The sequence below is a fragment of the Acomys russatus genome, chromosome 3, assembly GCF_903995435.1.
Source record: "Acomys russatus chromosome 3, mAcoRus1.1, whole genome shotgun sequence".
Lineage (NCBI taxonomy): Eukaryota > Metazoa > Chordata > Mammalia > Rodentia > Muridae > Acomys > Acomys russatus.
Genome location: NC_067139.1, coordinates 75541447 through 75555654, shown reverse-complemented (window position 1 = coordinate 75555654; position 14208 = coordinate 75541447). Strand labels below are relative to the sequence as shown.

Below are 14208 nucleotides of genomic sequence, written 5' to 3'. Positions count from 1 at the left end.
TTATTTTAGGGATTACATATAATTACAACATAGCAAACAGTGGTGGCTCATGCCTTTAATCCAAGCACTTGAGAGGCAGAGGCAGGTGGATCTACTGCGGCTAAACAGAAACCCTGTCTCAAAAAACAAAACAAAATTTACAGTATTTCTCCATTCCTGTTCTCCCTCCGAACCTCCCGTATATCTCTTCCTTTCTTCTTTGGAGTCACAGCCTCTTTTTTTTTTCACTGTGATTGCATTCATATGCATATGCAGATATATGCAGACGTATTCCTAAATACACCCTGTTGAGTCCATATAATGTTACATGTATGTATGTTTTCAGGGTTGACCATTTGGTAGTGGTGCTCTTTTGTGGGGAGGGTCACCTCTCCCACTCCCAGCACTCCTGGCTTGGCTTTAGTTCTTTGTGTAGGGTTGGTTGAGGCCTCTTGGGCTGTTCTTCATCTAGTTTGTCATATTGACTGATGTCACTCTGTTCACACTTGGGCAGTTGATGAGACTTTATGTGTGTAGCTTCTGATCTTAGCAGAAGACGCAATCTCCCTGATCCTTTGGCTCTTAGACTCTTTCTGTCCCCTCTTCCCAATATTAGTGGAGTGTTAGGTGTGGGTGGTTTTGTAGATTGAGACTGGGCTCCAAATCTCTGCGTTTTGATTGGTTGTGTTTTTTTGTCATGGTCTCTGCTGCAAAGAGAAGTTTGCTTGCTGAGGGATGAAAATTATTATCTGTGGATACAAGGACAAATGCTGATAGATTGTTTTTAGGGAGTATGCTGGCTTAGGAAATTAGAAGCTGGAGATTGTCCTGTAGTGACCGTGGCCTGAGGCCCAATCAGGGAGCAGTCAGTTGTTGTCGGGGTATGTGCGCCCCCCTCGGGGTTTACTGTCCTGCTGGCCCTTGGTGTAATTCATAGGCATTTTAGCTGAGTAGGATTGCTGGTCGCCCCCTGCTCGGAAAGCTTACGTGGTTCCTTCTGGTACCGTAAAGCTGGTCCTCAGAGAGGAGACGCTGAGGTCTGTTCCAGCTCAGAGGTGCCTGGGCCTTGGTTTTGAAATAGCATCGAACTTTAACAGTGGTCATTAAATATTTGTTATTGTTCCTTTAACTGTGGCTCTAATAGAAGTCACACCACAATGAAACTGGAAGTCACTGAGTACTCAGTTAAACATGTTATTTTAAAAATAAGTATTGTAGTATTTGACAAAACCCTATTAGCACTACATGGAGATTTAAAAGACGCTGTTTAAAGTTTGGCAAAACTTATCTTCGCTGTGAATTTAAGTTTTCATATCAAAATAATGCCAAAACTTAAATTATAAGCTGTATTTTCCCAGTTTTGTTTTTTTTTTTTTAATTTCTTAGATACACTTACAAACTCCCACAGCTATTGCATGGCTTCTATCTTAAACCCTAGTCTCACTAAAGTTTATTAAAAACAGAATTAGGTTTAAATTGAACTTAGAAAATTTGTATTACAAAGCTTCATTTAGCGTAGCTCCAGAAAAACAACTGTATTTAAAGATAACTCATCTGTGAGTCTTTTATTGAAACCTGTAACCTAACCTATATGTTAATGTATATGAATTTGAGGAGTTTGTTCAGATATCAAGGCCGATTGTCTTAAATATTTTCAGTCTTCTTTGCCCAAGATGATTTTATTTTTAAAGTTAACTCTTAGGTTTTTACTAAAACAGTAGTTCAGTGCGTGAGAGCTAAGCAGAAGTCCGGCCTTTTGGATAGTAAGAGGCTAACACGGAGTTTCATTAAGTGTTTCAACCTGGTCTTCAATTTGCAGCCCTGACGGTACAGGACGTGCACACCTCTACTTTTTTCACTGTAAACTGGTCTTGGAGTTGACAGAGAACTGTAGAAAAACACTAATGGAACAAGCTCTGACTACCCTGAATATTCACAAGTTTATTAAGACAATGCAAGCACCTCTACTGGTATGTGTTTTGTTTTACTGTAATATATCCGCACATGAAATTTAGTAAGTTTTGATTCACGATAAGTGTTTACATTGGTGGCTATCTTAATCTTTTTTTTCTTTTCTTTGGACACATACTTTCATTTCACAGTGTTTGAAGGTAATTTCTTGTTAAACGTAGAGTATAAATTGTTTTTCTAAAAATAGTGTTTTATGTCTTGATTTATTGCATCAAAATACCTAAACATGACAGGTAAGTGATAATTCTGTGTGATAGTTATAATGAGGGCAGGTACTGGGCGAGTGCTCAGAGAGCAGAGGCCAGGCACGGGGAGGGCAGGTCCTCTTCTGTGAATGTTTTAGTCATTGTTTAAAAAATTGGTAGCTATTACAACCATAGGACTGTTGTGTCTCACTTTGGCTAGTGTCCTATAGGTTTTTTGAAGTTAGGTTTTGGCTTTGTGTGTGTGTGTGTGTGTGTGTGTGTGTGTGTGTGATAGAGGGGGTGGGCACTCACACACGTTGGGTGATTACCACAGTGTGAGGATGTTTTGCCTTTTTTTTCTAAATGGAGACGGAAGTAGCTGAGGACCCGCAGCGCGTTTCAGCCGTTCATCTACAGCTAGGATTACCACTGGTTTTTATTATCAGCCGACGCGCCACCTACGAAGCCGATAGAAGAACCGCAGAGTGGCTGGCATGGCGCCTTCTGGGAGAAGCAGGAATTCTGCTCTTACTGAGGTATCTCTCAAGGAGGATTAGGGATGCCTTCAGTTTAGTTTTTCTTATTTTTAGCTTGGTAATGCAGTCACAGAAGACCATTAGAGCTGACAGATCCTAGTATCTCAGGACTGACTGCCGAGCTGGAGACTGTACACTGTTTGCTACCTTGATTAAAACTAAACCGAGGACTAGAAAGTCCAGCTGGTACTTACACGCGAGCATTCTCGAGCTCACTGAATTGTAGCCTCCTATGCGTAATCTCTGCTTTTTTAGAATAAGAACACACAGTTCTGTTTTAGATTGATGTTTTGGTTGGCTTCTTCAAATTTGTCAATAAATCATTTATTTCCATTTTTGAAAAGGGACTCTGTGGATGTGAACATTCCTCAGCATGCCAATGTAGCCTTCAGAAGAGCGGAGAAGGTTAGTCATTTACACTCTGCAGTACAGTTCTGCCTCCTTTAGCTAAAGTAGCGCATGTGGACTACGGTAGCGCGTGTTCATTATGGGAAAGGTCTTTACAGTAGCAATCTTTAAATGGATAATTGCTGTTTTTATATTCTAATGTGCCAGTCTCTTTTCCCATATTCTCAGGTATATATTTTTTCTGAAGCATATCTTACTTATCTTTAAAATTACATGTAATTATTTATCCTTGCTATATAATGCCTGCTATTATAATCGTTTTGAATATCACTGATTCCTTCATTTAACAAAATTTCTGGAAGAAAAATTTGCCAAAGAAAATGAGATTCATTTTATTTTTATTTTTTGGAACAGAGTCTCTACTAAGTAGTCCAGACTGACCCTTCACTCATCCTCCTGCATACGATGAATGCTAGGGTTACTGGTATATGTCATGGTGTGTGTGTTGGGGGAACCACACAAGTGCCGTGACACACATGTGGAGGTTAGAGGAGAGCGTGTAGACGTTGGTGTCCTCCATACTGTGTGGGTTTCCATAATGGAGCTCAGGTCTTCAGGCTTGGTAGGGAGAGCCTTTCTTAAGATACCTGGCATTAAAGAACAGTCTTATGTTTATGGTTAGACAGGAAACTGAATTTCATGGAGGAATTCTCTTAAAGGAAGTACTGGTTCTGTTATTTGGTAGGATGTAAAAGTAGCCAATTTTGATAGGTTATATTTGCAGTAAAATTATGTGTATTCAATTCCTCTTCCTCTTTTGTCTTGAGAGAATAGAACCTGTAATTTTTGTAAGAATTTTCAGATAGTAGTTGTAACAAAAAGCAAGTGAGGATTTCAATCCCCCCCCCCCTTTTTTTGATCTCTTTTTTAGTAAGGCAGCTGTCTTTAGCTGCAGTTCACTTTGTGTATTTTTCTCTTTGTAGTAATTGTAGCATTTATTTCCTTTTTTGTTGTTGTTGTTTAATTTTAAAGCTGAAGTGTAGAGGTTTGGTTTTATTTTAGTTCCAGGAAAGTAAAATATTTTAGATTAAAATGCTTTGTTACATATTAGCCGTCAAGATGACACATGACAACAAGTATTGGCAAGGATGTTGGGAAAGAGAAGCCATTACACACTGCTGGCAGGAGTGTGTACTGGAGTGGCCATGATGGAAATCAGTATGGAATACCCTCAAAAAACAAACAAACAAACAAAGAAACAAAGTCTAGCATAGGTAGGGCTGCGGAGAGGGATCAGCAGGCGTGACGCTGGCTGGACAGATAGGATGCTCTGAATCTGGGTCTTTAGAACCTGTGAAAAGCTGCCCTGAGTCGTGAGTGTCATGACCTCAGTGTCCCTCTGGTGAGAACCCTCTAGAAGGTTGAAGGCTAGCCAGCTTGGTCAGATAACAGAGACCTAGTATGACACCAGAGTGGAGAGGGAGGCCACAGAAGGCTGTTTTCTGACCTCCATGCACGTGCTGTGCCATACCCAGGCCCTCGTTCAAAGGCATGGGCCTTGTCTTAGTTAGAGTTCCCAACGCTGTTAGGAACCGCCATGGCCAGAAGCAGCTCGGGAGGAAAGGGTTATATGACTCTCACTTCCATGTCAGTTCATCATTAGAGGAACCTGCAGGCAGGAGCTGATGCGGAGGCCGTGGAGGACTGCTTACTGGCTTGCTCCCCTTGGCTTGCTCAGCCTGCTTCCTTATAGAACTCGGGACCACCAGCCCAGGGGTGCCACCACCTACAATGGGCTGGGCCCCCATCAGTCACTAATTAGAAAAAAAAAGTGCCCTACAGCCTTGCCTGCTTCAAGTTGGATCTTCTTGAGGCATTTTCCCAGTTGAGCTTCCTTCCTCTCACATGACTATACTTTGTGTCAAGTTGGCATAAAACTACCCAGCACAAACGTCACTCACACACATGAATGCGTGCATGTGCACACACACCTCATATGGAGACGCTCATAGATACATAATATACAAAGGGATCACAGGGGCTAGAAGAAGAGCCAATTGGTTAAGAGTGCTTACTGCTTTTACACAGGACTGAAGTGCTGTTCTCAGTACCCACACTTGTAACCCCAGCTCCAGGGGCTCTGATGCTCTGGTCTGGCCTCTGTGGGCACCTGCACTCGTGTGCACATCCCTACACACGCACGCATGCATGCACACACACACACACACACACACACACACACACACACACACACACACACAATTTAAGAATAAATCTTTAAAAATACCTAAAAATGAAACTAGCATATGATCTGTCTAAACCATTCTTGACCATCTATCCTAAGTCAGCAGCCACAGGGATATTGCACACCCAGGCCTATGTCCACCAACAGATGAACCGTGCACACCCACGCCTATGTCCCCCAACAGATGAACCGTGCACACCCACGCCTATGTCCCCCAACAGATGAACCGTGCACACCCACGCCTATGTCCCCCAACAGATGAACCGTGCACACCCACGCCTATGTCCCCAACAGATGAACCGTGCACACCCACGCCTATGTCCCCCAACAGATGAACCGTGCACACCCACGCCTATGTCCCCCAACAGATGAACCGTGCACACCCACGCCTATGTCCCCCAACAGATGAACCGTGCACACCCACGCCTATGTCCCCCAACAGATGAACCGTGCACACCCACGCCTATGTCCCCCAACAGATGAACCGATGAGCAGTGTGGTACATGTGTACAGTAGACATTTGCAGCTGTAAAGAAAAATGAAGTCCTGACAACTGTGGGGAAACGGATAGAACTACTAGGAGTCATTATGTTAAGTGAAATAAGACAGACTTGGGAAGATAGATACTGCACGCTTTCTCTCATATGGAGAATTTAGGTGTGTGTGTGTGTGTGTGTGTGTGTGTAAGAGTCAGGAAGCTAGAGAGAGGAGGAAGGGTTCTTAAAGGGAAAGGGAGTGGAGGAGAGGGTGAAGGGATACATGGGACTAAGGAACTGGGGAGAACTGTCTGGCAGGGGACGGTGGACCATGGATGCTTCCAGAGGGCAGTGGGGGCAAACACACACAGAATATGCGGACATATTTGGCAATGTCATAATGAATCCTGTCACTTTGTACGCTAACTTAAAAAATTAAATAACATTTCCAGGAAGCGCCTGTGGAATACGTGGTGTTAAATGATGTTGATTTAATAGTTTCCCATGTGAAAAATAATATGTACACTGAACAGATACAGGAAGATGAAGACGGAGATGTGGAAGACCCAGATCTGGGTAAGGAGACCCTACCCCGACCCCAAGCACGGAGTGAGCTTCTTGAGTGACATAAACCTGTTCAGGAGTCTGTGGAGGAATCTGGGGCGTGTGACTTGGAGTCAGGCTTCATTGAGTTGGCTGGTGAGCAGACGGAAGGCTGCTTTCGTTTGCGTTTTAGTACCTAGCTCTATTGCTTCCTGTCAGACCTCGGCTTCCCACGGTTTTGCCTTTGTCTCCCGCAGTCACTTCTTCTCACCCACTGAGCTTGTTGCATGTAGCGTCCACACAGAGCCATGGTGTATTTCGTTTTTATTGTTCATACTAGGAAGTGAAATTATAATGAACATTTGTGTGTATCCGGGCGCAGTGGTGCACGCCTTTAATCCCAACACTCGGGAGGCAGAGGCAGGTGGATCGCTTTGAGTTCGAGGCCAGCCTGGTCTACAAAGTGAGTCCAGCACAGCCAAGGCTGCACAGAGAGACCCTGTCTTGAAAAAACAAAAAACAAAATACATTAGTGCCTTTGTAGTGGTAAATGAGTCTGATTGTTAGCGGTATTACTAGTGTATTTCAGTAATATTTGCATCTTTATCAGTCACTTTGGCTTTTACTCTTGTGGCTGACATGGCTTTTTTTTTTTTTCCCTCTGTGAAAGCTAGCTTCACCTTCAGTCCATAGATGAAGAATCTGTTTCCACAGTTGTGAGTTGCTGGAGGTCACACCATTGGTGCAGTGGTCCAGCCTGGCCCCAGAACTTAAGCACCCTGACATGAGACTTATTTGCTGTCATTGTTTCAAATATTTTTTTCATGACATTAATCATACTTTGTAATTGCTGTGCTTGCCTGCACTAACTCTCTGAATCGGGAATTATGTCTTTCTTGTTTTTGTGTCCCACTAGTGAGGATTTGAATATTCTGTGTATATCACCACCAGTATCTGCAAGGCGGAGCCCCCCTCCCCTTTCCCCTTCCCCTACCCTCCCCCTCAGCCATCCCCCCCCCCCCCCCGTTGAGGTGCACCCATCATCACCATCAGTATCAGGCAGCTTCTCTTAATAAAAACTTTAACTGCTGCCAGCAAGTGCTGGCTGGTTTGAGCTGAGTGCTTGCTCTCCTCTGGTGTGTAGGGGTTCGGATCTCTTGTGTTTCCTCCCCATCTTTAAATCACCTGACCTGAGTTCCCTCTTGCTCCCTGTGTGGTCCCTGCTTTGCTCATCTGTCCCACTTGTCAGAATTGGGGCACCTGCTCCTGCCTCAGTTTAGTGAGGTTCCTCTCATTAGTGACCAGTGCTTGTTCCAAGTTTTCCTGTTAGTAAATTGTGTCCAGCCTTGCGTCTTTCTGCATGCCCTAGTGTGCTGTCTGGGGGAGCTGCTTTCCTTGGCACCTGCTGCCCTGCCCCAGCCTCTTCCAGCTTGTATTTGTGTGTGTGTGGGGGGGGGGGGTGGCAGATACGCTTTCCTCCATCTTAACCTCATATGGTATTGTCATCTGTATTGGCCTTTGGTGTTGTATAATATCATGCCTATATGTGTAATCCCTTCCCCACTTTGAATCATTTCCATTTACAGAGAGGTAGGAAAGGGTTTTAGAAAAGAACGAGTCACAGTGGAACTTAAGAGACAAGTGCCTCCCAAAGGAAGTGGCCAACTGTGAGTTAGAACGGAGGGGCCTGGGTTCCATAAAAAGGCAACACGTAGAAAAAGACAGATGTGTAAGTTGTGTATAGTACGTGAGGAAGAGGGCCATTAGTAATTTTGCTACTGAGGCTTTAACTTCTTGGTGTCCTGGGAGTAGGGCAGCTCTTAAAGGAAATCCAGTGCACATTTACACTTTTAGGGTTTTGTAGTCTGTTGAAACCAGCTTTTTTCATGTATTTAGAATGTGTTTATAACTTAACTTTATGTGTTTAGCATAAAATTCAAAATTACTGGCTCAATTTTCTTCTTAAAATTCAAATACTATGTGGTCTAGAGCAGTGGTTCTCATATTGTGGATAATGACCCTTTTGGATCAATTTGTAACAGTGAATGTACACCCTGAATATCAATTATTTACATTAAAATCATAACAGTAGCAAAATTACAGTTATGAAGTAGCAAATAATTTTATGGTTGGGGGTCACCATAACATGAGGAACTGTATTAAAGGGTCTCAGCATTAGGAAGGTTGAGAGCCGCTGTGCTAGAGTTTTCTCTTGTCGTGCAGTCTTTACCATTCCATGTCACTAGTCTTCTCTCAGTGCCCGTGTGTGCAGCACTCCTGTGTCGCAGAGCCTCTGCAGCGTTGTTCACTTGTGCACAGCCCGTGTGTGCAGCACTCCTGTGTCGCAGAGCCTCTGCAGCGTTGTTCACTTGTGCACAGCCCGTGTGTGCAGCACTCCTGTGTCGCAGAGCCTCTGCAGCGTTGTTCACTTGTGCACAGCATTCTTCATACCCTTTGCCTGGTAGACCTCAGATCTCCTAAACCTCCCTGGTGGGATACCTCACTGTGTCTTTCACCTTCAAACTGATCAGAATTTGTAATTATATCTTTATTCCTTAGTGAGTTTTTTTGCCCTGCTTTTCCATTGTCAGAAGTGCCATGTGGCCAAGGATAAGTTTATTTTTTAACCACTTATCCTAGTGTTTATCATACAGTGAAATGTGGTAGACTCCTTTGGGATTCTAAATTAATATAGTGAATATAAACATTTTCATTTTAATTAAATATTGCCATATTCTCATTTTTTTGTAGAATAAAATTAAATAATTGCTCCAGGAATTGACCAACCTCTGTTTTCTGGATCAGAAAGCATCTCAGAGTCATTAAGATACAAATCCAGGCAACTGAGAACCTTTTAAAATATCATATATAACTGTTTAGACAGTGTAGACTCAGAGATTTGTATAAAGTACCACTTTTCCTATAATAGCACATGACATTTTAAATATTAATTATGTAAGTGAACTTCTTTTAAACCATTTTAGAAGTCCAAGATGATGAAGTGGCAGGAACTGTTTACAGAGATAGGAAGAGACCGTTGCCTCTGGAGTTGACAGTGGAGTTAACAGAGGAGACATTTAACGCAACAGTCACGACCTCTGACAGCATAGTGCTCTTCTATGCTGTGTGTAAGTATGGTCTCTGAAGGGACGCTGTGTGACACACGGGGAACCTTAAAGAAGATGGGTTCTATGTTTGCTTTCTATATATTATATACGTTGTAAAATTGTATGAGTCTCATGCTGCAAGTAGACTGCATATGCTGAGGCAGTTACTTCTGGCTCTAAGGAGTTAAACTGATTTTTCTGTGTTTCTAGATATATAATTTACAAATCGAAGGTTAATGATTAAGCTATAAATTCAGCTAATTAGTTTTCAAAACTAGCATTAGTTTTTAAAATTAATGATTTATTTGTTTTTCTAGTAATTATTTTAGACATATCATTTCCCAGATATACATTTTTTAGGAGTATAGGAAATCTCTTATCTTCAAGTAATAGCCGTTTCGCTGTATGCAGCATGAATGAAAATATTAGATGCATTTGGAATGACAGAACATGAGCATTGCGTACTCTGTCGGGTGACACCTGTTGTTTGGAAACCCTAGCTTTGGTGCCTCCCATAAGTCTCTGCAAGTGTGTGTGTGTGTGTGTGTGTGTGTGTGAGACGTAAGCACGGATGCTCTATAGTCCTAGCGTCCTGATGCCTGCTGAGTTTTCTGATTTTCTTGCAGGGCATGCGGTGTCCATGGCGTTCCTGCAGTCTTATATTGATGTGGCAGTTAAGTTGAAAGGTATTGCCTTGTGATGTGATTGCTTGTTTTTTGATCCAAATATGAAACTTTGTCTAAAATTAAAGATTCAAAGAAAAAAAAGCCCACATAAAATTTCAGATGGTAATGCTGGGGTTGAACGAGTGAATCCAGAGGGATGGTGGTGGCACTTCCAGCAGGCTTTGTTTTTTTTAATCATTCAGGACTGTTTTATATATCCTGAGTTTATGTTTTGTCTACCCTGAGTGTTTCCACATGAGGCTGAAATTTTTCCTTTCAAGTTCTGTGAAGAATTGTGTTGAAATCTTGATGGGAATTGCATTGAATCAGTAGATTGCTTTTGGTAGGACGGCCATTTTACTATATAGTCCTACAGATTGTGAGCGTGGGAGATCTTCTCTTCTTCTGCTGTCTTTTTAGTTTCTTTCTTCAGTCTCTTAAAGATTTTATTCATACAAGTCTTTCACTTGCTTGGCTAAAGTTACCCCAAGATACCTTACATTTCTTGAGGCTGTTGTGAGCAGGGTTGTTCCCCTGATTTCTTTCTGAGGCTGTTTTGCCATATGTATATAGGAAGGCTACTGATTTTATGTGAGATAATTTTGTATTTTACTTTGCAGAAAGTGTTATCAGTTGTAGGAGTTTTCTGGTGGAATCGTTAGGATCTGCTGTGTACGTAGGTAGGCTTAGTATGATATCACCTACAAAGAAGGATATTTTGGCTTCTTCCCTTAGCATTTCTATCCTGTCGGTCTCTCTCAGCTGTCTTGCTCGTCTAGTTAAGAACTTCTAGTACTGTCATGTATAGAGTACGTATGGAGAAAGTGGACAGTTTTGATTTGTTCCTGATTTTAGTGGAAATGCTTTGAGTTATTCTTCATTTAAGTTGATGTTGGCTATGGACTTGGTGTAAGTCATCTTTATTGTGTTGAGGTGTGTCCCCTACATTCCCAGTACCGTCAAGACATTTATCCTGGAGGTGTGAGGATTTTGTCGAAGGCCTTTTCTGTGTCTGATGGAAGTGACCTTTCAGTTTGTTCGTATGCTGCGTTACATTTATCGATTTACATAGCTGAGCCATCCTGGCATCTCTGGGATGAGGCCTAGTTGTTCATGGCGGATAATCTTTTAATGTGTTCTTGGATTTGGTTTGCAAGTATATTTTTGGGAAGTTTTGCATGTGTTCATAATGAAAATTGGTCTGCAATTGCCTTTGTTGGCTCTAGTGGTGATATTTGCCTTGGCTGTTACTGATTGTGTGTTTATGCCGATGTCTAGGCATCTGAGTGTGAGATATTTGTAATTCTAGGTCCTGATATCAGGTCTGGTGCTCTGTTCCTTGGTTTCTGGTTCCTTCTCTGGTTCTTAGGAGAATGTGGTCGCTGTGTGTCGCTTCTGAGATCCTGCCAGGTGTGGCCGCTGTGTGTTCCAGATGGAAGATGGGTGTTTTGGTGTTGGGAGCTGACACTTTAGCATGGAGATAGGCTTGAAGCGGGCTTGATGGAGACCACAGAGGGGGGAAAGCAGCATGTTCTACCAGTGTAAGCTTAGCCCTCTGGGATTGGTAGCAGAGAGTGAGGGGAGGCCACAGCGAGTCGCCTGCTGTAGCACTGGGCATCAGATCAGGCTGCTGGACTTGAGAAGAGGGAGAGTGAAGGTCTGAAAATTGCCTACCTACTCCCCTGGTCAGCATGGCAGGGCAGGTCCCCAAGGAGTACCTGGGGTGCTGCTGGCTGACACAGAGGGATGGTGTGGTGAGGGAGGAGATGTGTGGGATCCTCCAGGCATGGGGCAGACAGGAAGGGAAGGCCGTGGGAGGGGGTCTGCTACAGAGCTGGGGACTTGAACTAGAGTGAAGGTCTGAAGGACGCCCACCTGCCTCCCTGCCTGGCCTTTGGGGCTGGTGGGAGGCAGCGAATTAGCTCTTATCTTTCTGTAGCTATGACAAACCTCCATGGCCAAGAACACTGTAGGGACAAGAGAGTTTGCTTCTCCCTACAGCCTGCAGCCCTTCATGGAAGGAACTCAGGGCGGGAGTTTGGAGGCGGGACTGGATTAGGGTCGGGGAGGAATGCTGCTTCCTGGCTTGCTCTCCTTAGCCTTCTCAGGCAGTTTTCATATCCAACCCAGGACTGCCTGCCCATGCTGATAACACCACCCACAGTGGTCTGTGCCTCCTACATCAGTCATTAAGACAGTACTCCACCAACTTCCCTACAGGCCAGTTTTATGAAGGTATTTTCTCAGTTACAATCCCCTCTTCTCAGATATGCCTACATTTGTGTCAAGTTGATAAAAAATACCAACAAGCACCATAATATCAATAACAATTGTGTGTTACATATGTGTTGACCCTGATACAGGTTAAATATTCCATATGTGAAAAAGTAAGGATTTTGGATTTTATTTAATTTTGCATCTGTATTGACCTCTATACAGGTTAAATACTCCAGACCTGAAAAACTGAGGAACAGAAGTATTTTATTTTTATTTAATTTGGAAATAAATTAAATTTAATAATGTAATTTACTTTAATTTTATATAAAGATCATATAATGAGATATCTTGGGAATGAGACCAAGATCTAGATATTAAATTCATTTATGGTTCACATACATCCTGTAAACATAGCATCAAGGTAATGGTAGCCAGTATTTTTCTGGTTATACTTTGTCACATTAGTCTGTGAATTTTCTACTTGTGGTGTTATGTGAACACCCAGCAACATTCAGATTTTGGAGCATTTTATACTTAATGTTTCTGTTGTATCAGGGATCTCTAGAGGAACAGAACTAGTACAATGAATAGATTAAAAGGGGATTTATTAGATTGGCTTACATGATATGGTTGGGTAATCTGAGTGGCTGTTTGCACATGGAGAGCCTGAGAGCCCAGGAGCTACCTAGTCCACGGGCTGGGTGCCTCTGCAGTTCCAGTGGTGCTGAGGGTCTGAGGAGTCCTGCAGGGCCACCAGTCCTCAGTCTGTCATGGTGCTGAGGGTCTGAGGAGCCCTGCAGGGCCACCAGTCCTCGGTCTGTCACGGTGCTGAGGGTCTGAGGAGCCCTGCAGGGCCACCAGTCCTCGGTCTGTCACGGTGCTGAGGGTCTGAGGAGCCCTGCAGGGCCACCAGTCCTCAGTCTGTCATGGTGCTGAGGGTCTGAGGAGACCTACAGGGCCACCAGTCCTCAGTCTGTCATGGTGCTGAGGGTCTGAGGAGACCTACAGGGCCACCAGTCCTCAGTCTGTCATGGTGCTGAGGGTCTGAGGAGCCCTGCAGGGCCACCAGTCCTCGGTCTGTCACGGTGCTGAGGGTCTGAGGAGCCCTGCAGGGCCACCAGTCCTCAGTCTGTCATGGAAGCCTAAGGAAGTGAGTCTCTGATACCAGCAGTAGAGGCAGCAGCTGAGTGGGTGCGTCTACTCAGCAGTGAGACATGGCAGCAGGGAAGTGAAGGAAAACTTCCCCCTAGGACTTCCTTCTGTGGCTGCCATGGTAAGGTGCTCCTCACATTCAGGGTGGATGTTTTTTACATCACGTAACTTGACTGAGGAAATCCTTTGCAGGTGTGCCCAGTAGCTTGCCCTTTTGTTAACCTCACGTCCAGTTAAGCTGACAACCAGTAATAACCACACAAGTCCACCCCTTGCCAACCTGGCACCCGTCCATACATCCATGTCATGTTTAATTTCCTAGTGCAAGCAGCAACACGTCATAATTCTGTCTGTTGTAATGTGACTGTCCCACAACCACCAATACACTCTTTCCTCTGATACTAGGTCGGAAAAAAAATCCCACGAGGAAGGCCTAGTCTTGTAGTGCCCCGTAACTATGATACTGTAGACTTGTAACATGTAGTTGACAATGTAGATTTACAATGCATAATTACTGACATTACCACGATCAGGGTTATAGTTCATGATGCAGAAATAGAGGAAAGAAAACACAAATACCTGCTTAATGTGTGTTTGTGTTTATATGCACACGGACGTTCTTTTTTTTAATTAATTAAAAAAATCTTACTCACGTTACATCCCAGTTGTAGCCTCTCCCTGCCCCACTCTTCTTCCCTCTTCTCCCCTCCCCTGGTCCTCTATCACCTGACCCCAGCTTACCAAGTTTAATGAGGACTGCCTGCATCCTCTTCCTCTGCGGCCT

General features: G+C 43.6%; 1 protein-coding gene across 1 annotated transcript in view; it reads left to right on the top strand.

The window, feature by feature from the left end:
- The window catches only part of Txndc16 (thioredoxin domain containing 16), a 67824-nt gene that overhangs the window by 29457 nt on the left and 24159 nt on the right, over positions 1-14208 (top strand). Inside the window, exons 7-12 of the mRNA XM_051142927.1 lie at positions 1799-1949; positions 2505-2671; positions 3016-3076; positions 6193-6316; positions 9268-9411; positions 10017-10076. Coding sequence (XP_050998884.1) covers positions 1799-1949; positions 2505-2671; positions 3016-3076; positions 6193-6316; positions 9268-9411; positions 10017-10076 — 707 coding nt within the window. The remainder of the gene's footprint in view (positions 1-1798; positions 1950-2504; positions 2672-3015; positions 3077-6192; positions 6317-9267; positions 9412-10016; positions 10077-14208) is intronic.